This window comes from Dromaius novaehollandiae, chromosome 5, assembly GCF_036370855.1.
Source record: "Dromaius novaehollandiae isolate bDroNov1 chromosome 5, bDroNov1.hap1, whole genome shotgun sequence".
NCBI lineage: Eukaryota > Metazoa > Chordata > Aves > Casuariiformes > Dromaiidae > Dromaius > Dromaius novaehollandiae.
The window spans coordinates 72458316-72480298 of NC_088102.1; the positions used below are offsets into that span (position 1 = coordinate 72458316).

The 21983-nt window shown below is 63.0% G+C and overlaps 2 protein-coding genes across 2 annotated transcripts; both read left to right on the plus strand.

Annotated features, from left to right (window-relative positions):
- The first annotated feature begins 2797 nt into the window (after positions 1 to 2797).
- LOC135328608 (scavenger receptor cysteine-rich domain-containing protein SCART1-like) lies at positions 2798 to 11793 on the plus strand. Its single transcript, XM_064513489.1, has 15 exons — positions 2798 to 3380; positions 3550 to 3864; positions 4009 to 4317; positions 4557 to 4871; positions 5163 to 5480; positions 5559 to 5879; positions 6154 to 6552; positions 6859 to 6954; positions 7300 to 7395; positions 7656 to 7739; positions 8044 to 8172; positions 8361 to 8481; positions 8905 to 9160; positions 9867 to 10006; positions 11622 to 11793. Exons 1-15 carry the CDS (start codon positions 2798 to 2800, stop codon positions 11791 to 11793), a joined length of 3654 nt encoding a protein of 1217 aa, XP_064369559.1.
- Positions 11794 to 15473: 3680 nt separating this feature from the next.
- Positions 15474 to 21731, plus strand: LOC135328610 (antigen WC1.1-like). Its single transcript, XM_064513490.1, has 12 exons — positions 15474 to 15540; positions 16091 to 16411; positions 16582 to 16896; positions 17038 to 17346; positions 17589 to 17903; positions 18203 to 18520; positions 18599 to 18931; positions 19202 to 19525; positions 19765 to 19902; positions 20248 to 20343; positions 20913 to 20996; positions 21607 to 21731. Exons 1-12 carry the CDS (start codon positions 15474 to 15476, stop codon positions 21729 to 21731), a joined length of 2745 nt encoding a protein of 914 aa, XP_064369560.1.
- Positions 21732 to 21983: the final 252 nt, after the last annotated feature.

Sequence of the window (21983 nt, forward strand, 5' to 3'; positions counted from 1 at the left end):
GGGAGAAACAAGTCATACGGGGCGGGGAACGCAGGTGCAGGCTGGACTGAACCATCCCAGGCACTGTCTCCCTCTGCCCTCCCAGTTCTGCACCAGCACCTGCACTAGCGGGGAGTAGGGCCTGGCAGCTTGGCAGTGGCAGTGCCACCTCAGGCCAATGCCGCACAGGGTAAAGAAGCTCTTTGTGTCAGGAAGGCCTTGAAGTGGCCAGAGCTTTCCAGATCCTTTTGCCTTGGGCTGAGGATTAAATGCATCTGCACAGGGCCGACAGCGTGGCATGACTGACTCTGCTCTCCACTCTGCCTTGTGTTCACGGAAGCACAGAAGCACACAACGGCAGAGGTTGGAAGGGACCTCTGGAGATCATCGAGGCCAATGCCCCTGTCCATGAGGGTCATCTAAAGCCCATCGCCCAGGACCCTATCCAGACGCCTCTGCAATGCCTCCAAAGATGGAGACTCCACAACCTCCCCGGGCAACCTGTTCCCGGGCTCCGTCACCCTCACAGGAAAGAAGTTTTTCCTGCTGGGCAGACGGAACTTCCTGGGTTTCAGGTTGTGCCCGTTGCCTCTCATCCTGTCACTGGGCACCACTGAAAAGCTCTTGACACCCTCCCTTCAGATATTTATGCCCACTGATAAAGATCTCCCCACAGGCTTCCCTTCTCCACCATGAACAGGCCCAGTTCTCTCAGCCTTTCCGCGTGTGACGTGCTTCCATCCCTTAAGCATCGTAGGAGCCAAATGGGCCTTGACATTCCGAGCCCCATCCTTGCCTGCTTGGACAACATCCCTCCATTCCTCCCACATTTCCTGAGGCTGGCTCCACACCAGCCCTTCCTCAGCTTTTGGCAGTTCTCCTTAACCATGGTGTCAAACAGGTGTCACACAGCATTGGAGTGCTGTTAGAGTAGTCCTATTGATGAGGAGCTCCTAAGAAATCGAGCTCCATTTCAAGCTGACTGTGCTTCCTCTTGCTTCAGAGTACAAACAGAAATACAGAGCACACATGATAAGAGAGTTCTTGCAGGCAGTCTTGATTCTCATGCACTGCTGGACCCTCCTCTCCTGCCTGAGCCCTTTCCCTAAGCACAGCAACCAGGGAGACCTCATTGGCAAAGCTCCTCCTCCCTTCCTCCTTCTCTATGTGCCCTTTTTCACTGGAGTTCGGGTCAGCTTATCCAGGCCACCCTCCTAAGACATCAGCTCATCTCCTGAGCCTCACGACAGACCACCCTTGTGCTCGCTGTAGGCTCTCCTTCATTCCCTGCTTGCTGCTCTGCCCTCGGGCAGATGCTGGGGAGGTTAAATGTGATGACCACAAAGGCAAAGCCCTGCCAGGGACACCACCCATGCAGAGCAATGTTAACCTGAGGGAAGTCTCCACTCCTACCCAGAACGTCTCCTTGACCAGCAGGCTCAAGGGAACCAACACCGGTCTCCCATATCCCTCAGATTTGTCCCCAGAGCACCTCGGATGCTCTGGATTTGCTCCAGGTCTCTGTGGCACTGGCACTGCAAAGAAATACTGATACACAGAAGCCTAGCGTTATCATACTCTGAAATGCAGCTGGCTGAGCAGAAACAGAAGCAGGTGGTGAGATGCTGGCTGTTCAGCAGGCCCAGCAGATGCGTGTGCTCTGACACAGAGCAGCACTCAGGCTGCTGCTGCTGCTTCCCCTTGGGGGCTGGTGTGCAGTGGGGGAATCACCTCCTTCCTACCTCAGCGCTGTATGGGGCGAGCGTGGCTGTGTGGGGGCTCACAGGCTGAAGGGCACACACCTGCAGGCAACTGGGCAGCGCCTCCATCTGCCCACAGGCCACTGTGAGGGGCCCAGGCCCTCCTGCCAATGTGCCATGGAGCCTGGGGCTGGGCTTGACTTGGTGCCACGCTGGAGCTTTCTAGCCCAGAGCCAGCCCCAGTGCCTGCCCCATGTGGAGGGCTGCAGTGCGGAGGGACCTGGTGCCAGAGGTCAGCCCCACAGCAGCAAGGAGCCTGCAGCAGATGCTGCCCCCTGCACAGGACAGTCCCTGTCAAGGAAGGGCTCTTGTCACGCTCCCTGGCACAGTGTGACACACCCAGACCCATGCGGGATCAGGCATAGGAAGGGCCCGCACACCCTGCACCCACTGCAGCACCCAGGCAGGGAGTCCTGCTCAGATCATCATCAGGCTCCCCACGGGGACAGCCAGGCAGGCACCCACCCACTGGTGGGGAGCGCATGATGCCAGAAGTGGAGCCGAGACGCATATATGGGCATGCACGGGGATGGAGAAGGTTATTGGAGGCTGGGGCTCCGTCAGATGGGAGATAACCCTCCTGATAACGTCTCAAAAGGTGCCTAATGCCGTTGATTGGCTCCCCTGGCAGCGGGGCCTGCGCTTCTGCCTATATATTGCCCCCCCCACCACAGCAGCCTCTGGTGGCCCAGGAGGAGAGCGGGTGCTGGGGGCTGCACTGTGGGGCAGGAGGTGTTTGGGATGGCCACCACCAGCCAGCTCCTTGCCAGCGCACTGGGACTGCTGCTGTGCTCTGCAGGGGTGAGTGCCTGTGGGCTCCCCGGGGCTGGAGCTGCCTGCCCTTATGCCGAGAGTGGGAGGCAGCCCTGGGGTTGGGGAGGCCACCGTGGGGCTGGGGTGGCCACCATGGGTCTGTGCGTGACCTGCTGGGAGGGCTTCCTAGGGACACCAGTGGAGACACTCCACCCAGGCAGCCCTCGGGGACTCGCAGTGCCTGCGCTGCGCTGGGGACAGGGCTTATGCCAGTGGGGCCAAACACTGAGCACATGTGGCAGGACATGTCCTCTGCTGTGTTCACCTTGCATCGGGTGCCGGACATTCAGGAGAATGTCCTGCAGTGCGCCGAGGCTTTCCCCCCCAACAGCCATACATCGGGACCCAAAAGCCAGGCCCGCAGTGGGGAGTGGAGGCCATCAGGGCAGGGAACAGCTGTGGGACAGAGTCCCCCAGCCAGCCTGGTAGGGCAGGCTGTGCCAGGTGCCCGTGGCACCATGCTGGGACTCCATGTCCTCCTTTGTGGTCCCACATGGGCACCCACAGGCACCGGGGAGCTGCGACTGGTTAACGGAGGCAGCCGCTGCGCCGGTCGGGTGGAGATGAAGCACGAGGGCCAGTGGGGCACCGTGTGCAGCTATGACTTTGACTGGGATGTCCGTGGGGCCTCCGTGGTCTGCAGGCAGCTGGGATGCGGCACCGTGGCCAGGGCCTCCCCGTACACCCCATTTGGGGCTGGGACTGGCCGGATTTGGCTGCAGCCCTTCTTATGCCGTGGCACTGAGACAGCGCTCCACAACTGCCCCCACTTCGGCTGGGGCCAGCACTACTGTGGCCATGACACAGATGTTGGGGTGACGTGCTCAGGTGAGGGTTTGGGTGACCATACTGTGGTGCAGCCCCTTGGCTGCTCACGGTTGGGAGCTGGCATGGCCATTACCAGGGACTTCCCAATGGGGACTCCCTGGGCACAGATGGGGTGCAGGAGTGGGCTGCAGTGCACCACACTCATGCCCTGAGGGCACCTCTAATGCAGATGCCGTGGAGCTGAGGCTGGTGAATGGAGGTGGTCCCTGTGCAGGCAGAGTGGAGGTGAAGCTGCGGGGCCAGTGGGGAACGGTGGCAGATGATGGATGGGACATGGAAGATGCCGAGGTGGTGTGTCAGCAGCTGGGCTGTGGCTCGGCCAAAAGCACACATGGCTGGACCTACTTTGGGAAAGCATCTGGACCAATTCATCTGGTTCGAGTTGACTGTCACGGGGATGAATCTGCCCTCTGGGAATGCACTGTCCAGGGGTGGGGGCCATACACTGGCCCCCATGACTGGGATGTTGGCGTGGTCTGCCAAGGTAAGAGCTGTGGTGGTCACGGCCCAGGCTTTCTCACAATTGGGGCCGTCTGTGCCAGCACCATGGCTCTGGTGGCAGCCCCTCCACAACCCCCCAGCGTGTCCCAGGGACCCCCAAGAGATCCCAGACTCTCTCCTCCGGCAGGGTTTGTGCGGCTGGTTGGCGGAGACAGTGCCTGCTTGGGCCGTGTGGAGGTCAGGCAGGGCCGAGCCTGGGCCACCCTCTGTGAAGCCCACGTGGACCTCAACACCGCCCATGTCATCTGCAAGGAGCTGGGCTGTGGAGCAGCTCTGGCCATCACTGGGGCGGCACGCTTTGGGGCAGGAGCTGGGCCCATCTGGGACGGGGGCTTTGAGTGTGCAGGCAACGAATCCCTCCTGTCTGCTTGCACCCGCAGGCTGCCCCATGGCCAGGGCTGCACCCACACCAGTGACGCTGCCATCATCTGCTCCCGTAAGAGAGCAAGGCATGGGACAGAGGCTGCAGCGGGAGGCGGGGGAGACAGACAGCAGGGACAGGGGTGCCCTGGGCAGGGACGGGGCAGGGAGGCTGCGGGCTGGCTTGTGGCAGTCCCTAGGGGCACGAAAAGGCAGCGGGGTGTGGGAGGCAGAGGGCTGCCATGCCTGCATGCCCCCACCATTGCAGAGCAGGGGACATGAGCCTTCATCTCCAGCGTCTTTTCTCCCTCCCAGCCTACACAGGCTTCAGGCTGGTGAACGGCAGCACAGAGTGCACAGGGCGGGTGGAGCTGGAGGCGCACGGCACCTGGGGCTCCCTCTGCGACGCCGGCTGGGACATGCCCGACGCCCAGGTGCTCTGCCACCACCTCGGCTGCGGCTTTGCAGCCTCTGTGCCTCGCAGAGGGTATTTTGGGACAGGGAGCGGCCCACTGTGGCAGGACACATTTCACTGCAGCGGGACCGAGTCCCACCTGGGAGAGTGCCCTGCCACGGCGCTGGGGACCCCCGCCTGCTCGCTGGGCCACGCTGCCGCAGTCAATTGCTCAGGTGCGTGTGGGGCAGGTGGCGTCAGACAGGAGGGCCTGCTGTGGGGAGGGGACCCAGCACCCCAAATGGAGGGGTGCCCCTCCTTCTCACTGCCAGCAGGAGCTGTGGGGCACAGGGCCCATCTGGGGAAGCAGGGCCATGTCAGGGCAGGAGGAGGGCTGAGCCCAGGCACAGGGTAGCAGGCACATGGGCAGGAGGAGGGCAGTGGGGCTGTGCTGTCCCCCGGCAAGCCGTGGGGCTCCTTGGCACCCCACGGTCCCCACAGGACATCTCCCCTCTGTGTGGGGCCAGGTGGCACTGAACCCCTGCGGCTGGTGGACGGGGAGAGCCGCTGTGACGGGCGCCTGGAGGTGGCCCTGGGTGGGGCCTGGGGCCGAGTCCTGCCACAGCAGTGGGACGACAGCGGTGCCAGCGTGGTGTGCCGGCAGCTCCGGTGCGGCACGGTGCAGAAGGCCTACACCGCCCCAGTGCTGCAGCCAGGCTCGAGTCCCCTGGGGCTGAGCGGGCTCTGGTGTGCAGGCACGGAGACCCACCTGGCCCAGTGCAATGCCACGCTGCCCAGCGCCGTGCCATCGGGCCACACCGAGGAGGCGGTGGTTGTGTGCTCAGGTGAGTGTGCCAGGAAGGGCCCCAGGGTGCCGCAGGGGCCTGAGTGGCTGCCCCATCCCGGGCTGTCTCTGGCTGCAGGGAGCCGGCGGGTGCGGCTGGCGAGCGGCCCTGGGCGCTGTGCTGGGAGAGTGGAGGTCTACGTGCAGGGGGCCTGGATCCATGTCTGTGAGGATGCCTGGGACCTCTGGGATGCCACCGTCGTCTGCCGCCAGCTGGGCTGCGGCAAGGCCCTGGCAGTGCCCGGCTCAGCCCGCTACGGCCGGGGCTCGGGGCCAGTGTGGCTGGGCGCTGGCGGGTGCTCCGGGACCGAGGCGACACTCTGGGACTGCCCGGCCCCGGCCCCGGCTCCAGGGCAGCGTGGTTGCAAGCAGGGTGCTGGCGCAGCAGCCGTTTGCTCAGGTCAGTGGCATCCTCCACCGGGGCCAGAGGTAGCAGGGCTGTGGGACTGGCCGTGGTGCCAGCCCTCCCCACCGGCCTCCCTGACCAGCTCCCCACACCCTGGGCAGTCCCGGGGAGCGAGATGGCGCCTTTGCCCCACTGCCCCAGCGTGTCCGCTGCTTGGGGTCCTTCTCTTAGTGCCTCGGGGAGGTGGGCGGCGTGGTCGTAAGAGTGGGGGTGTCTGCCCAGCCCTGGCTCAGCTGTGCCCCGCCCTGCTCATGCTATCCCCTTGCAGAGCTCACAGTCCTGCGGCTGGCGGGTGGCAGCAGCTGCACCGGGCGCCTGGAGGTCTTCTACAATGGGACGTGGGGCAGCGTGTGCGCCAATGGCACCAGCCCCGCCACAGCCGCCGTGGTGTGCCAGCAGCTGGGCTGCGGGGCCACGGGCCGACTGGCATCTGCCCCAGCAACCACACAGGGCTCAGGCCCCGCGTGGCTGGCCTGGGTGCAGTGCGAGCTGGGGACCGACTCCCTCTGGCACTGCCCCTCGGCACCCTGGCACCTGCAGCCCTGTGACTTCCCTGGGGACACCCACATCACATGTGACAGGGACCCTGGCGGCACCAGAGTGACTCCCACGCCAGCCAGGGCAACTGGATGCCCAGACGGCACAGCTTGCACAGGTAGCTTTGCCAGCGCAGTGGCCCCAGGGACCCTCCAGCTCGGGCTGGCGCAGCCCAGTGGAGGGGGAGCAGCTCTGTCAAGGAGATCCCAGCTGCCCGGGCACTGTCACCCCTTGGCTTCATGCAGGGGTTGGCCCTTTGGCCCAGGGGTGCCCTCCTTGGCCTCCCTGTCCTGCCAGCCACTCCCCTGCATCCTCCCATGCATCCACAGTGATGCAGGATGGGACAGGGTCCCCAGCCTCCCTCCAGCTCTGCCGTGTTTTGGTGTCCTCACAGGTGCCCACAGGAGCCCCGCGGGGGGTGCTGGGGCCATGCCAGTGCCCACCATCCTCTGCATCATCCTGGGGACCCTGCTCTGCCTGGCCCTGGGGGCTCTCGCCATGCAGGCATGGCGCACCATGGCTCAGCACAGAGGTGGGTCATGCCGGGGTTCTCCGGGGCTGAATCTACCAGGACGAGGCACCAGGGCAGAGCCAGTCAGGGCTGGGGGCCACTGATGGCTCCCGGGACTGCCTGGCCATGGGGCGGCCCGGCTGCACAGGCTGGGGACAGGCATGGCGGTGGAGGCCAGGAGGCCAGTGCTGAAAGAGGGCAGGACGCGGCGCAGCACAAGGGCCAGGCAGGGGCACCAGAGCCACTCGGCAGATGGGGCACAGCAGTGGAGCTGGGCCACAGGGATATCGGGGGCACAGCTGGGGACCCCCACCATCCCATGTGCTGTGCCCATGGCCTGGGGTTATGGCTGCCCTTGCTTTCCAGGCCCTGGCAGAGCTGGGGACACAATCTCTGAGGCCGTCTATGAGGAGCTCGACTACACCCTGACGCCGGAGTACCAGGAGGTGCCCAGTGGCTCAGGTGCGTACACCCTGACTCCCGTGCTCGGGCCAGCCCAGCCCGGCATCTCTCCCTGGGGAAGGAGGTCTCTGCGCTGAGGCCCCCACGCACCCGCTGCAGCAGCTGTGCTGTGAGCCTGGCCATGTGCTGGCCACGGGGAGCTGGAGTGCAGGGCCGTATCCTGGCCCCTCACAGTCCCCGCTGTGCGGTGAGGCTGTCCTGCCCAGGGTGCTGGCCAGGCCGTGGGACTGGGCAGCCTCTCCTAACGCCCCATCCTCCAGGCTCTCCATCAGAAGGCTCAGCAGCAAAGCTGCCGTATTACACCAGTGACAGTGTGGAGGTCAGCAGCCCCGCGACAGCAGCAGGTACGGGGCCGGAGTGCAGGGCCGTGCTGCAACGCGCCCAGAGGTGCAGCCGTCATGCCACAGCCAGTGCCAGCAGGGGCCTCACATGGTGCCTGTGCAGCATGGCCACGTGGCCCTTGGTTATTTTCTGGGCCGACACTCATGGCTACGAATGAGCCTCTGGGCTGCTGGCTCCATCCGAGAGCTGGCAGCCCCATGCAGCAGGCCTGGCCCCCATGTCGGCACCCGCAGCTCTGTGGTCAGTGGGGGCTGGCACAACGCGACCCCTGCCCTGGCCTTCATTTCACTGCCCTGTCTGTTGCAGACACCCCTGCCCTGCCCAGGCATGGCCCCCCGGATGGGTATGATGATGCCGCGGCCGTGCTGCACCCGGGAGAGGCCGCTTCTCCAGGGTCGAGCGACGGAGATGTCTCCGAGGTCACGGTGCTGGAAGGTAAGAGGCACCACAGCCCATACAGCAGCACTGCCATTCCCAGCGCTGTGCCATCCCGCCGGGAGAGGTGGCTCCCCGTGCTCTATTGCGGCGGTGGGTGGTGCCTGGGCATGGCGGGGACCACTGGCCTGGACCTGGCAGCCGGGGGATGAAATGCCCCCTAGAGGCACCGGCCATGCTGTCCGCAGCGGGGAGCCGGCCCTCGCTGAGCCACCCGGAGCTGCCAGGAGCCACGACAGATGCACCAGCTTCAGCGCCCCGAGACATGGGCTACGACGATGTTGGTGTCAGTGGCCCCAGGACATCACTGTGAGCATGGCGGGGCCGCGCTGTGGCAGTCCCTGAGGACACACACGGTGCCATGGGGATCTGCCCCCATGAGCCACAGGCCAACCACAGCAGGCATCGTCTGTCTCACTAACGGCCCACTCGGGCTGGCCAGGGACTATGGGCACCATGGAGATGTGCCTCCATCATCCCTCCTGCGCAGCCCTCCAGGTGCTGCATGAGTTTGTGCTTCCACTGTGCATTTCTCTCTCTTCTATTAAAAAAAATTAAAAAATGTTTGGAGCCTCGGCCCCAAGGTGAGGCCTTTGGGCACACTGCTGTATCCTCAGGGGTGGCTGGGGTGGACAAGGAGCATGTCCTGCTCAGAGTGAGCTCTGTTGCACATAGCCAGTAACTCTCCTGCCGGCCTCACACGGCTCCAGTTAATCGCTGTTGCTGCTGCAGGTCTTTCGCCCGCACTGTCCTACACTGGGATGTTACCATGCACGGCACCCTGACTATTGTGGCCCTCACCCGCCCCAGAGCAGCGCTGCACCAGGTCGACATTTGCCATCGCTGGTGGTGCACACTGCCCATGGCAGGGACTGCAGTGGAGCAAGCGTTGCTCTATAGAAAGAGCCAAGCATGGGCAGCGCCGCCTGATGCAGCAGTGGTGGAGCAGCTGGCAGGCTTCCTCTCCTCGCTGGAGGTTTCCCTTGCTGTAAGGCAGGCCTGCAGCCCAAACACAAGGGCAGGACAACAGTGTGACAAGTGGAGATGTCTTGGAGGGAGGCTATGGTCTGCCTTCCTGCCTGCCACCTAGTAAAAGACCCCATCTGGGAGAGCAGGGCAGATGCTTTGTCTCCTTGATTGGAGGCATCACTGGGCACCAGTGAAAAGAGGCTGGCCCCATCCTCTTCACAAATTCCCTTCACATAGTTATACCCATCAGTACAGAACCCCCGCCCTCAGGCTTCCCTCCTCCACCATGAACAGGCCCAGCTCTCTCAGCTTTTCCTTGTATGATACATATTCCCATTCCTTCAGCATCATAGGAGCCCTTTGCTGCACTCGCTCCAGGAGCTCCGTGTCTCTCTTGTCTTGGGGAGTCCAGAACTGCACACAGCACTCCAGACGTGGCCTCCCCAGGGCTCAGTAGAGGCAAAGGATCACCTCCCTCCACCTGCTGACAACACTCTGCCTAATGCAGCCCAGCATACCCTTGGCCTTCTTGGCCACAAGGGCACGGTGCTGGCTCACGGTCAGCTTGTTGTCCACCAGGCCTCCCAGGTCCTTCTCTGCATGGCTGCTTTCCAGCAGGTCAGCCACCACCCTCTACTGCTGCAGCGGGTATTCCTCCCCAGGGGCAGGCCTCTGCACTTCACCTGATTCAGCTTCATGAGGTTCCCCTCTGCCCATCTCCCCAGACTGTCAAGCTACCTCGGAAGGGCAGCACAGCCCTCTGGGGTATCTGCCACTCCTCTCAGGATCACCCTTGGATCATCAGCACACTTGCTGCAGGTGCACTCTGTCCCCTCATCCACGTCACTGAGGAAGAAGATGAACAGTACTGCACCCAGCATGGACCCCTGGCAGACACCGCCAGCTACAGGCCTCCAACGAGACTTTGTGCTGCTCATCACAATCCTCTGAGCTCTGCCAGACAGCCAGTTTTCAAGCCACCTCACTGTCTGCCCATCTAACCCACACTTCCTCAGCTTGCCTGTGAGGATGTGATGGGAGACAGTGTCCAAAGCCTTGCTCAAGTCAAGGGAGACAACTTGCCCTGCTCTCCCCTCATCTACCCAGCCAGGCGTCCCATCCTAGAAGGCTCTCACGTTGGTTAAGCATGATTTCCCCCTTTGGGAATCCACACTTGCTACTCTGGATCTGGAAAAGTCAGCCTCTCTTGAGGCTTTCTCCCTGCTCTCCAGGGCCTGGGATATGCGGAGGGCCCGTCTTTGCAGGAAAGACTGCAGCAAAGCAGCATTTAGGATCTCTGCCTTTCCAACATGCTTTGTCACCAGGGCCCTTTCCCCGGTCAGCAGTGAGCCCACAACTTCCCTTCTCCTCCTTTGGTTATTGATGGATTTAAAGAAGCCCTGCTTGCTTCACATCCCTCAACACATTAAACTCCAAAGGGGCCGGGGTCTCGGCCTGGACCTTTTGAGCCACATCCTTCCTACTCGGACAACATCCCTCTATTCCTCCCATGTTTCCTGAGGCTGGCTCCACACAAGCCCTGCCTCAGCTTTTGGCAGTTCTCCTTAAGCATGGTGTCAAACAGATGTCCCCTGGCATTGTAGTACTCTAAGAGTAGTTCAGGAAACCACAAGTGTAAGCCACACACATGCAGCCACAGGCAACAAGCAAGCCAACGCTGCTGTTACTATGGCACGGCTGTTTCAACCTCATGAAGAAGGACAAGCGCCACACACCACTGTGCTGCTGGGAGCTGCAGGGATGGGAAAGACAATGACAAGGAGGAAGATCACCATGGAGTGGGCAGGAGCAGTCCTTTATACACAGTTTGACTATGTTTTCTACCTCAACTGGAAAGAAATCAGCCCCACTACAGCAGGGAGTGCAGCACACTTGATTTCCAAGCTCTGTCATTGCCCCTACTTGGACTCTTCCATCTTGGCTGGACCGGAAGTGCCTGGAGCCTGCACTTGCACTCACTCCCCTGGCCTTCACAGTCTGGGTGGTTTTTTCCAGGCACAGCCCACATGGACTCACGAGCCACCTGGGCCCTGCATGGCCAATGCCTTTTGCTCAGACAGCAAGCAGGCCCTGCAGCGTCCTAGTGGGATGCAAGTACGGAGTTGAACTCTCTGGACTTGTGCACCCCCGAGCTAAAGAGAAACCTGAAACGAGAGCTCAAGGCCCCTGTGACCTTCTGCCCAACAAGAGCCGGCACAGAGCCTGGCTTGGGTCAGAATGGTTTGGGCTGGCCCTGTGGGACTCCTGCCACATGCTTAACCCTGGCTCCTGTTCCCTGATTCAGCGCTGGAAAGCACTGAAACACAGATATGGTTCACCTGAGCAGACACTGAGACAGGACAACCACAGTGTCCCTCTCTCGCCTGCACAGCCCTGGGTGCACCAGGGCTGCTTGGAGGCCAGTGTGGCAAACCCCATGAGCTGTGAGACTTTGGATACCTTCTGCCTCTTTTCCCCAGAAGCACCAGGGCAGTGAAAGCCATGGGCAGGGAGTGGGCATGGCAGCAGGGCTGTGGCCGTGCAGGCCCCCTGAGGTCGGATGCTGTGGGGCCGGGACAGTGTATCGCCATCGAGGTGGACCATGCCGTGTGGTCTCAGGCGGCAGTTCTTCTCTTTTTCTTGTTCGATTGAAAGACTGAACACATTGGGAGTAAAGGAAGAAACGTAGCAGGAGTTGGCTGCGCTCAAGGGAAGAAGGGAATTTTGCTGCTGTCATACCGGTGGGGGAGGACGGTGGCATTATGGGTAGGCGTGCCTCAAAGGGAGGCCACGGCCTGTCTTCCTGCATGCCACCAAGCGTTGGCCCCATCCGAGACAGCAAGGCACACACTTTATGTCCGTGATTGGAGGCATCACCCACAAGGGGTACAAAGGAGGGTTGGGAAGAAAGCTGAAGGCATGCCTCTCAATGCTAAATATCCCTCTCTGGCTTCCCAACTGCTGCACTTTCATCTCTATAATCAGCTCACAGCTTTGGTACCTCCCTTGAATGTTCCGCCAGTTAAACACAGAAGGTCTACATGCTCAATGGTTACGCTGCATTAGTTTTCTATGCTGCTCTTTCCTCTCTATGTGGTCAGTGCATATGCTGCATGAGCTTTGTATGCCACTCTTGTCTCTCTGCAAGGCCTGCCGGCATTTGTACGCAGCCCATACCGGAATGCTGAGGTCTGACAAGCCCCTGCCGCTAGTCCACTTCCCGACGGCTTCTGTTGCTGTGACCTGCTACTCTTTCAACTAGGGAAGCAAGTAGCTATGCACTGAGCTTTGCAGCCAAGGTAGGATGTGTCCTGCGAGAGCCCTGACTCAGCTGCTGATCTGCACCTCCTCCCTGGTGTCTGTACACAGTGGGAAAATCCCCACGCTGGGGCACTGGAGCTGTCTGTTGCACTGCAGCTGCAAAAAATGTCCCCACGTGGCAGCTGAGCTTGCCTGGGCAGAGGAGGATTCCCACCAGCTGTGACGCAACTGTGGGCAGGTGCTGGCCACCCTCATCCCTGCCTTGGAAGGGGGTTCCGGGATGTTGGATGGAGGGTGCATTCCGAGGTGGAGCGAGGTGCTGGGAACTCCCCTGCCCTTGGGTGGGTGCTGCTGCCACAGCTTAGAGGAGGCCTGAGAGACCTGCAAGGCATTGCTGGGCTGAACTGCTTTGCTGGTACAGCCAGCCACGAGCACAGGTCCCCTTGACAACCAAATCCACCTAGCTACCTACTGCAGATGCTGAAGCAGCCACCCTTCCAGGCATTGTGTGGGAGGGAAACAACGGGACAGGGCTGGGGCCGTGCCTGATTCACTGGACCTGAAAAGGGCACAGACTGGAAGTGGCATCCTCCCATGTTCCCACTGCAGTCGGTGGGGAGAAACAGGCCATACAGGGGGGGAATGCAGGTGCAGGCTGGACTGAACCATCCCAGGCACTGTCTCCCTCTGCCCTCCCAGTTCTGCACCAGCACCTGCACTAGCAGGGAGCAGGGCCTGGCAGCTCGGCAGTGGCAGTGCAACCTCAGGCCAATGCCGCACAGGGTAAAGAAGCTCTTTGTGTCAGGAAGGCCTTGAAGTGGCCAGAGCTTTCCAGATCCTTTTGCCTTGGACTGAGGATGAAGTGCATCTGCACAGGGCTGACAGCATGGCACGACTGAAGCTGCCCTCCACTCTGCCTTGTGTTCACGGAAGCACAGAAGCACGCAACGGCAGAGGTTGGAAGGGACCTCTGGAGATCATTGTGGTCAATGCCCCTGCCCATGAGGGTCATCTAAAGCCCATCGCCCAGAACCCTATCCAGACGCCTCTGCAATGTCTCCTAGGACGGAGACCCCACAATCTCCCCAGGAAACCTGTTCCCGGGCTCTGTCACACTCACAGGAAAGTTTTTCCCTCTGGGCAGACGGAACTTCCTGGGTTTCAGGTTGTGCCCGTTGCCTCTCGTCCTATCGCTAGGCACCACTGAAAAGCTCTTGACACCCTCCCTTCAGATATTTATGCCCACTGATAAAGATCCCCCCACAGGCTTCCCTTCTCCACCATGAACAGGCCCAGTTCTCTCAGCCTTTCCGCGTGTGACAGATGCTCCCATCTCTTAAGCATCGTAGGAGCCAAATGGGCCTTGACATTCCGAGCCCCATCCTTGCCTGCTTGGACAACATCCCTTCATTCCTCCCATATTTCCTGAGGCTGGCTCCACACCAGCCCTTCCTCAACCTTTCGCACTTCTCCTTAACCATGGTGTCAAACAGGTGTCACACAGCATTGGTGTGCTGTTAGAGTAGCCCTACTGATGAGGAGCTCCTAAGAAATCGAGCTCCCTTTCAAGCTGACTGTGCTTCCTCTTCGTTTAGATTACAAACAAAAATACAAAGCGCACATGACAAGACAGTTCCTGCAGGCAGTTATGATTCTAATGCACTGCTGGACCCTCCTCTCCTGCCTGAGCCCTTTCCCTAAGCACAGCAGCCTGGGAGACCTTGTTGGCAAAGCTCCTCCTCCCTTCCTCCTCCTCTATGTGCCCTTTTTCACTGGAGTTCGGGCCAGCTTATCCAGGCCATCCTCCTGAGACATCAGCTCATCTCCTGAGCCTCACGACAGACCACTCTTGTGCTCGGCGGAGGCTCTCCTTCATTCCCTGCTGCCTGTGCTGCACTTAGGCAGATGCTGGGGAGGCAAAGCCCTACCAGTGACAACACCCATGCAGAGCGATATTCACCTGGGGGATGTCCCCACTCCTACCCAAAATGTCCCAAATGACCAGCAGGCTCAAGGGAACCAACACCGGTCTCCCATATCCCTCAGATTTGTCCAAGAGCCTCTCAGTTGCTCTGGATTTGCTCCAGGTCTCTGTGGCACTGGCACTGCAAAGAGATACTGATACACAGAAGCCTAGCGTTATCATACTCTGAAATGCAGCTGGCTGAGCAGAAACAGAAGCAGGTGGTGAGATGCTGGCTGTTCAGCAGGCCCAGCAGATGCCTGTGCTCTGACACACAGCAGCACTCAGGCTGCTGCAGCTGCTTCCCCTTGGGGGCTGGTGTGCAGTGGGGGAACCACCTCCTTCCTGCCTCAGAACTGTGTGGGGTGAGTGTGGCAGTGTGGGAACTGTGGGGCTGAGGGGCACAGGCCTGCAGGCAACTGGATAGCACCTCCATCTGCCCGCAAGCTGCTGTGAGGGGCCCAGGCCCTCCTGCCAATGTGCCATGGAGCCTGGGGCTGGGCTTGACTTGGTGCCACGCTGGAGCTTTCTAGCCCAGAGCCAGCCCCAGTGCCTGGCCCATGTGGAGGGCTGCAGTGCGGAGGGACCTGGTGCCAGAGGTCAGCCCCACAGCAGCAAGGAGGCTGCAGCAGATGCTGCCCCCTGCAGAGGACAGTCCCTGTCAAGGAAGGGCTCTTGCCACACTCCCTGGCACAGTGTGACACACCCAGACCCATGCGGGCTCAGGCATAGGGAGGGCCCGCACACCCTGCACCCACTGCAGCACCCAGGTGGGGAGTCCTGCTCAGATCATCATCAGGCTCCCCACGGGGACAGCCAGGCAGGCACCCACCCACTGGTGGGGAGCGCGTGATGGCAGAAGTGGAGCCGAGACGCATATATGGGCATGCACGGGGATGGAGAAGGTTGTTGGAGGCTGGGGCTCTGTCAGATGGGAGATAACCCTCCTGATAACATCTCAAAAGGTGCCTAATGCCGTTGATTGGCTGCCCCGGCAGCGGGGCCTGCGCTTCTGCCTATATATTGCCCCCCCCACCACAGCAGCCTCTGGTGGCCTGGGAGGCAAGCAGGAGCTGGGGACTGCAGCATTGGGCAGGAGGTGTTTGGGATGGCCACCATCAGCCAGCTCCTTGCCAGCGCACTGGGGCTGCTGCTGTGCGTGCAGCTCTGCAGGGGTGAGTGCCTGTGGGCTCCCCGGGGCTGGAGCTGCCTGCCCTCATGCCGAGAGTGGGAGGCAGCCCTGGGGTTGGGGAGGCCACCGTGGGGCTGGGGTGGCCTCCATGGGTCTGTGTGTGACCTTCTGGGTGGGCTTCTCAGAGGCACCAGTGGAGGCACACCACCTGGGCAGCCCCCAGGGGCCCACGGTGCCTGCACTGTGCTGGGGACAGGGTTTTTGCAGTGGGGCTGAACACTGAGCACATGTGGCAGGACATGTCCTCTGCTGTGTTCACCTTGCATCGGGTGCTGGACATTCAGGGTCTGGATATGGCCCTACCTTTCTTCACACCTGGTGTCCTGCAGTGCACCCAAGGCTTTTCCACCCACACAGCCATATGCCAGGGTCCAAAAGCCAGGCCCGCAGTGGGGAGTGGAGGCCATCAGGGCAGGGAACAGCTGTGGGACAGAGCTCCCTGGCCAGCCTGGCAGGGCATGCTACACCAGACAACACTGACACCATGCTGGGACTCCATGTCCTCCTTTGTGGTCCCACATGGGCACCCACAGGCACCGGGGAGCTGCGACTGGTTGACGGAGGCAGCCGCTGTGCCGGCCGGGTGGAGGTGAAGCACGAGGGCCAGTGGGGCACCGTGTGCAGCTATGACTTCCTCTGGGATGTCCGTGGGGCCTCCGTGGTCTGCAGGCAGCTGGGATGTGGCACCGTGGCAAGGACTTCCCCATACATGCCGTTCGGGGCAGGTGCTGGCCAGATTTGGCTGCAACCTTTTCTATGTCGTGGCAGTGAGACAGCACTCCACCACTGTCCCCACTACGGCTGGGGCCAGCACTACTGTGGCCATGACACAGATGTTGGGGTGACGTGCTCAGGTGAGGGATCAGGATACTCTGCCAGGGAGCAGACCCTTGGCTGTGCGCAGTTTGGAGATGGCATGGCTATGCCCAGGGACTTCCCAATGGGGACTGCCTGGGCACAGATGGGGTGCAGGAGTGGGGCTGCAGTGCACCACACTCACGCCCTGAGGGCACCTCTAATACAGATGCTGTGGAGCTCAGGCTGGTGAATGGAGGTGGTCCCTGTGCCGGCAGAGTGGAGGTGAAGCTGCGGGGCCAGTGGGGAACGGTGGCAGATGACGTATGGGACATGGAGGATGCCGAGGTGGTGTGTCAGCAGCTGGGCTGTGGCTCGGCCAAAAGCGCCCATGACTCGACCCACTTTGGGAGAGGGTCTGGACCTACTCAACTGGCTCTTGTGGACTGTCGCGGGGATGAGTCTGCACTCTGGGAATGCACTGTCCCGGGATGGGGGCCATACCCTGGCCCCCATGACTGGGATGTTGGTGTGGTCTGCCAAGGTAAGAGCCATGGGGTCCCTCTAGGCTGCCTCGCACTCAGGCCCCGCTATGCCAGCACCATGGTTATGGGGGCAGCCCCCCTGCAAGCCCCCAGCGTGTTCCAGGGACCCCCAAGAGACCCCAGACTCTCTCCTCCGGCAGGGTTTGTGCGGCTGGTTGGCGGGGACTGCACCTGCTTGGGCCGCGTGGAGGTCAGGCAGGGCCGAGCCTGGGCCACCCTCTGCAAGGCCCACGTGGACCTCAACACCGCCCATGTCATCTGCAAGGAGCTGGGTTGCGGAGCAGCTCTGGCCATCACTGGGGCAGCACGCTTTGGGGCAGGAGCTGGGCCCATCTGGGACGGGGGCTTTGAGTGTGCAGGCAATGAATCCCTCCTGTCTGCCTGCACCCGAAGGCTGCCCCATGGCCAGGGCTGCACCCACGCCAGCGATGCTGCCGTCATCTGCTCCTGTAAGAGAGCAGGGTACGGGGCAGAAGCTGCAGTGGGAGGTGCGGGGAGACGGGCAGCAGGGACAGGGGTGCCCAGGGCAGGGACAGGGTAGGGAGGCTGCGGGCTGGCTTGTGGCAGCCCCCAGGGGTGTGGGAAGGCAGCGGGGTGTGGGAGGCAGAGGGCTGCCATGCCTGCATGCCCCCACCATTGCAGAGCAGGGGACATGAGGCCTTCATCTCCAGCGCCCTTTTCTCCCTCCCAGCCTACACGGGCTTCAGGCTGGTGAACGGCAGCACAGAGTGCACAGGGCAGGTGGAGCTGGAGGCACGCGGCACCTGGGGCTCCCTCTGCGATGCCGGCTGGGACATGCCCGACGCCCAGGTGCTCTGCCACCACCTCGGCTGCGGCTTTGCCACCTCCGTGCCCCGTGGAGGGTGTTTTGGGACAGGGAGCGGCCCGCTGTGGCAGGACACATTTCACTGCAGTGGGACCAAGTCCCACCTGGGAGAGTGCCCTGCCACGGTGCTGGGGATCCCTGCCTGCTCACCGGACCACGCTGCCGCAGTCAATTGCTCAGGTGCGTGCGGGGCAGGTGGCGTCAGACAGGAGGGCCTGCTGTGGGGAGGGGACCCAGCACCCCAAAAAGGAAGGGTACCCCACTCCCCCTACTGCCAGCAGGAGCTGTGGGGCACAGGGCCCATCTGGGGAAGCAGGGCCATGTCAGGGCAGGAGGAGGGCTGAGCCCAGACACGGCAGCAGGCACATGGGCAGGAGGAGGGCAGTGGGGCCGTGCTGTCCCCCAGCATCCTGTGGGACTCCTTGGCACCCCACGGTCCCCAAAGAGCCTCAGGACATCTGCCCTCTGTGCGGGGACAGGTGGCACTGAACCCCTGTGGCTGGTGGATGGGGAGAGCCGCTGCGACGGACACCTGGAGGTGGCCCTGGGTGGGGCCTGGGGCCGAGTCCTGCCACAGCAGTGGGATGCCAGCAGTGCAAGCGTGGTGTGCCGGCAGCTCCGGTGCAGCACGGTGCAGAAGGCCTATGCTGCCCCAGTGCTGGGGCCAGGCTCGAGCCCCCTGGGGCTGAGCGGGCTCCGGTGTGTGGGCACGGAGGCTCGCCTGGCCCAGTGCAACTCCACGCTGCCCAGCGCCGTGCCGCCGGACCACGCCGAAGAAGCGGCAGTTGTGTGCTCAGGTGAGTGTGCCGGGAAGGGCCCCGGAACACTGTGGGGGCCCGAGCGGCTGCCCCAACCCAAGCTGTCTCTGGCTGCAGGGAGCCAGCGCGTGCGGCTGGTGAGTGGCCCTGGGCGCTGTGCTGGGAGAGTGGAGGTCTACGTGCAGGGGACCTGGAGCCGCGTCTGCGAGGACACCTGGGACCTGTGGGACGCCGCTGTCGTCTGCCACCAGTTGGGCTGCGGCGAGGTCCTGGCAGTGCCCGGCTCGGCCCGCTACGGCCGGGGCTCAGGGCCGGTGTGGCTGGGTGCTGGCGCCTGCTCCGGGGCCGAGGCGACACTCTGGGAATGCCCAGCCCCGGCACCAGCCCCAGCCCTGGCCCCGGGGCAGCGTGGCTGTAAGGAGGGTGCTGGTGCGGCAGCCATCTGCTCAGGTCAGCACCGCGCTCCACCAGGGCCAGGGCCAGCGGGGCTGTGGGACCGGTTGTGGCATCAGCCCTCCCGACCGGCCTCCCTGCCCACCTCCCCACACCCTGGGCAGTCCGGGGAGTGAGACGGCACCTTCGCCCCACTGCCCTGCCGTGTCCACTCCTTAGGATGCTTCTCATGGTGACCCGGGGAGGTGGGCGGAGTGGCCGGGACAGCAGGGGTGTCGCCCAGCCCCGCCTGAGCTGTGCCTACGCCCCCATGCTACCCCCTTGCAGAGCTCACAGCCCTGCGGCTGGCAGGCGGCAGCAGCTGCACCGGGTGCCTGGAGGTCTTCTACAACGGGACGTGGGGCAGTGTGTGCGCCAACGGCACCAGCCCTGCCACAGCCGCTGTGGTGTGCCAGCAGCTGGGCTGTGGGGCTGGGGGCCGGCTGTCACCTACACCCACAACCACACAGGGCTCAGGCCCCGCGTGGCTGGCCTGGGTGCAGTGCAAGCTGGGGGCCGACTCCCTCTGGCACTGCCCCTCGGCACCCTGGCAGCTGCAGCCCTGTGACTCCCCTGGGGACACCCACATCTTGTGCGACGGGGAGCCTGGAGGTACCAGAGCAACTCCCACATCAGCCACGGCAACCAGCTGTCCAGATGGCACAGCCTGCACAGGTAGCTCTGCCTGCACAGGGCAGCGCGGTGGCCCCAGGGATCCTCCAGCTCGGGGTGGTGCAGCCTCTCTGTCCCACCAGCCACTCCCCTGCATCCCGCTGTGCGTCCACAGTGATGCAGCATGGGATATGGCCAGACTCCCTCCAGCCGTGCAGCTCGTGTCGGTGTCGTCGCAGGTGCTCACAGGACCCACGCGGCAGGGGCTGGATCCATGCCGGTGCCCACCATGCTCTGCATCGTCCTGGGCACCTTGCTCTGCCTGGCCCTGGGGACCCTCACTGTGCAGGCATGGCGCGCCATGGCTCAGCACAGAGGTGGGTTGTGCCGGTGGTCTCTGGGGCTGAAGCTACTAGGACGAGGAGTCAGGGCAGAGCCAGTCAGGGCTGGGGGCTGCTGATGGCTCCGGGGACTGCCTGGCCATGGGGCGGCCCAGCTGCACAGGCTGGAGTTGGGTGTGGCAGTAGAGGCCCGGAGGCCAGCGCTGAGCGAAGGCAGGACCCAGCGCAGGACAGAGGCCAGGCAGGGGTGCCAGAGCCACTCAGAGGATGGGGCAGAGCAGTGGAGCTGGGCCACAGGGTTATCGCGGGCACAGCTGGTGACCCCCTCCATCCCACATTCTGTGCCCACGGCCTGGGGTTACGGCTGCCCTTGCTTTCTAGGCCCTGGCAGAGCCACGGATGCAATCTCTGAGGCCATCTATGAGGAGCTCGACTACACCCTGACACCGGAGTACCAGGAGGTGCCCAGTGTCTCAGGTGCATGCACCCTGGGACAGGAGCTTCAAGTGTTCAGGCAACGAATCTCTCCTGTCTGCCTGCACCCACAGACTGCCCCATGGCCAGGGCCACACACTCGCACCGATGCCAGTGTTGTCTGCTCTCATAAGAGCACGGAGCACGGGGAAAAGGCTGCAGAGGGAGGCACTGGGAGATGGGCAGTGGGGACAGGGGTGCCCTGGGCAGGGACGGGGCATGGAGGCTGTGGGCTGGCTTGTGGCACCCCCCAGGGGTGTGGGGAGGCAGAGGGATGCGGGAGGCAGAGGGCTGCAATGGCCTGGCAGGCCATGACTCCCAACAGCCCCTCCCTGGCCAGCCCGGCTCAGCCCAGTGCCTCTCCGTGGGGAGGGAGGTCCCTGTACTGAGGCCCCCACGCACCCGCTGCAGCAGCTGGGCTGGGAGCCCGGCCACGTGCAGGCCGTGGGGAGCTGCAGCGCAGAGGCATCTCCTGGCCCTCCACAGTCACCGCTGTGTGGCAAGGCTGTCCTGCCCAGGGTGCTGGCCAGGCCATGGGTCCAGGCAGCCTCCCCTAACGCCCCATCCTCCAGGCTCCCCGTCGGAGGGCTCAGTGATGAAGCTGCCATATTGCACCTTCCACAATGTGGAGGCCACCAGCCCCGGGACAGCAGCAGGTACGGGGCCGGGGCGCAGGACCGTGCTGCCGTGTGCCCAGAGCTGCAGCCCTCTGAGGCAGCTGGTGCCAGCAGGGGCCTCACATGGTGCCTTGGCAGCATGGCCATGTGGCCCTCGGTTATTTTCTGGCCTGGCACTTGTGGCTGGGGACAAGTCTTGGGCTGCTGGCTCCATTCGAGAGCTGGCAGCCCCATGCAGCAGGCCCTAACATTGGCACCCCCAGTTCCACAGCCAGTGGGGGCTGGCACAACGCGGCCCCTGCCCCCGCCTTTGTTTCACTGACCATCTGTCGCAGACAACCCTGCCCAGGCACGACCTCCCAGATGGGTACAATGATGCCGCGGCCACGCTGCGCCCTGGAGTGGCCCCTGCTCAGGGGCCGAGCAAGGAAGGTGTCTCTGAGGCAGCGGGGCTGGGAGGTAAGAGGCACCACAGCCTGCGTGGCAGTGCTGCTGTTCCCAGCACCGTGCCATCCCACCAGGAGAGGCAGCTTCCCCGCGCTGTGCCGCAGTGGTGGGCAGCGTGTGGGCATGGGGGGGGATCCCCAGGCGGGTCCTGGCAGCCAGGGGATGAAACAGCCGCTACAGAAACTGGCCTTGCTGACCCCAGTGGGGAGCCCACCCTCGCTGAGCCACCTGGAGCTGCCGGGAGCTGTGACAAACGCCCTAGCCTCAGCGCCTGGGGACATGGGCTACGGCGACGTTGGCGTCAGCAGCCCCGGGACATCGCTGTGAGCACGATGGGGCCACGCTGCAGCAGTCCCTGGGTACGCACGTGGTGCCATGGGGCTCTGCCCCCACGCAGCCACGGCCCAGCCTCAGAGGGCGTTGGCTGCCTGATTGACCACCCACTCAGGCCTGCCAGGGCCTACGGGCACTGTGGAGATCTGCCTCCATCATCCCGCCAACACAGCCCTCTGGCCATGCCAGACTTTGTGTGTCCTTCCACTGTGCATTTCTCTCTTTTCTATTGTTCTCATGGCCGGG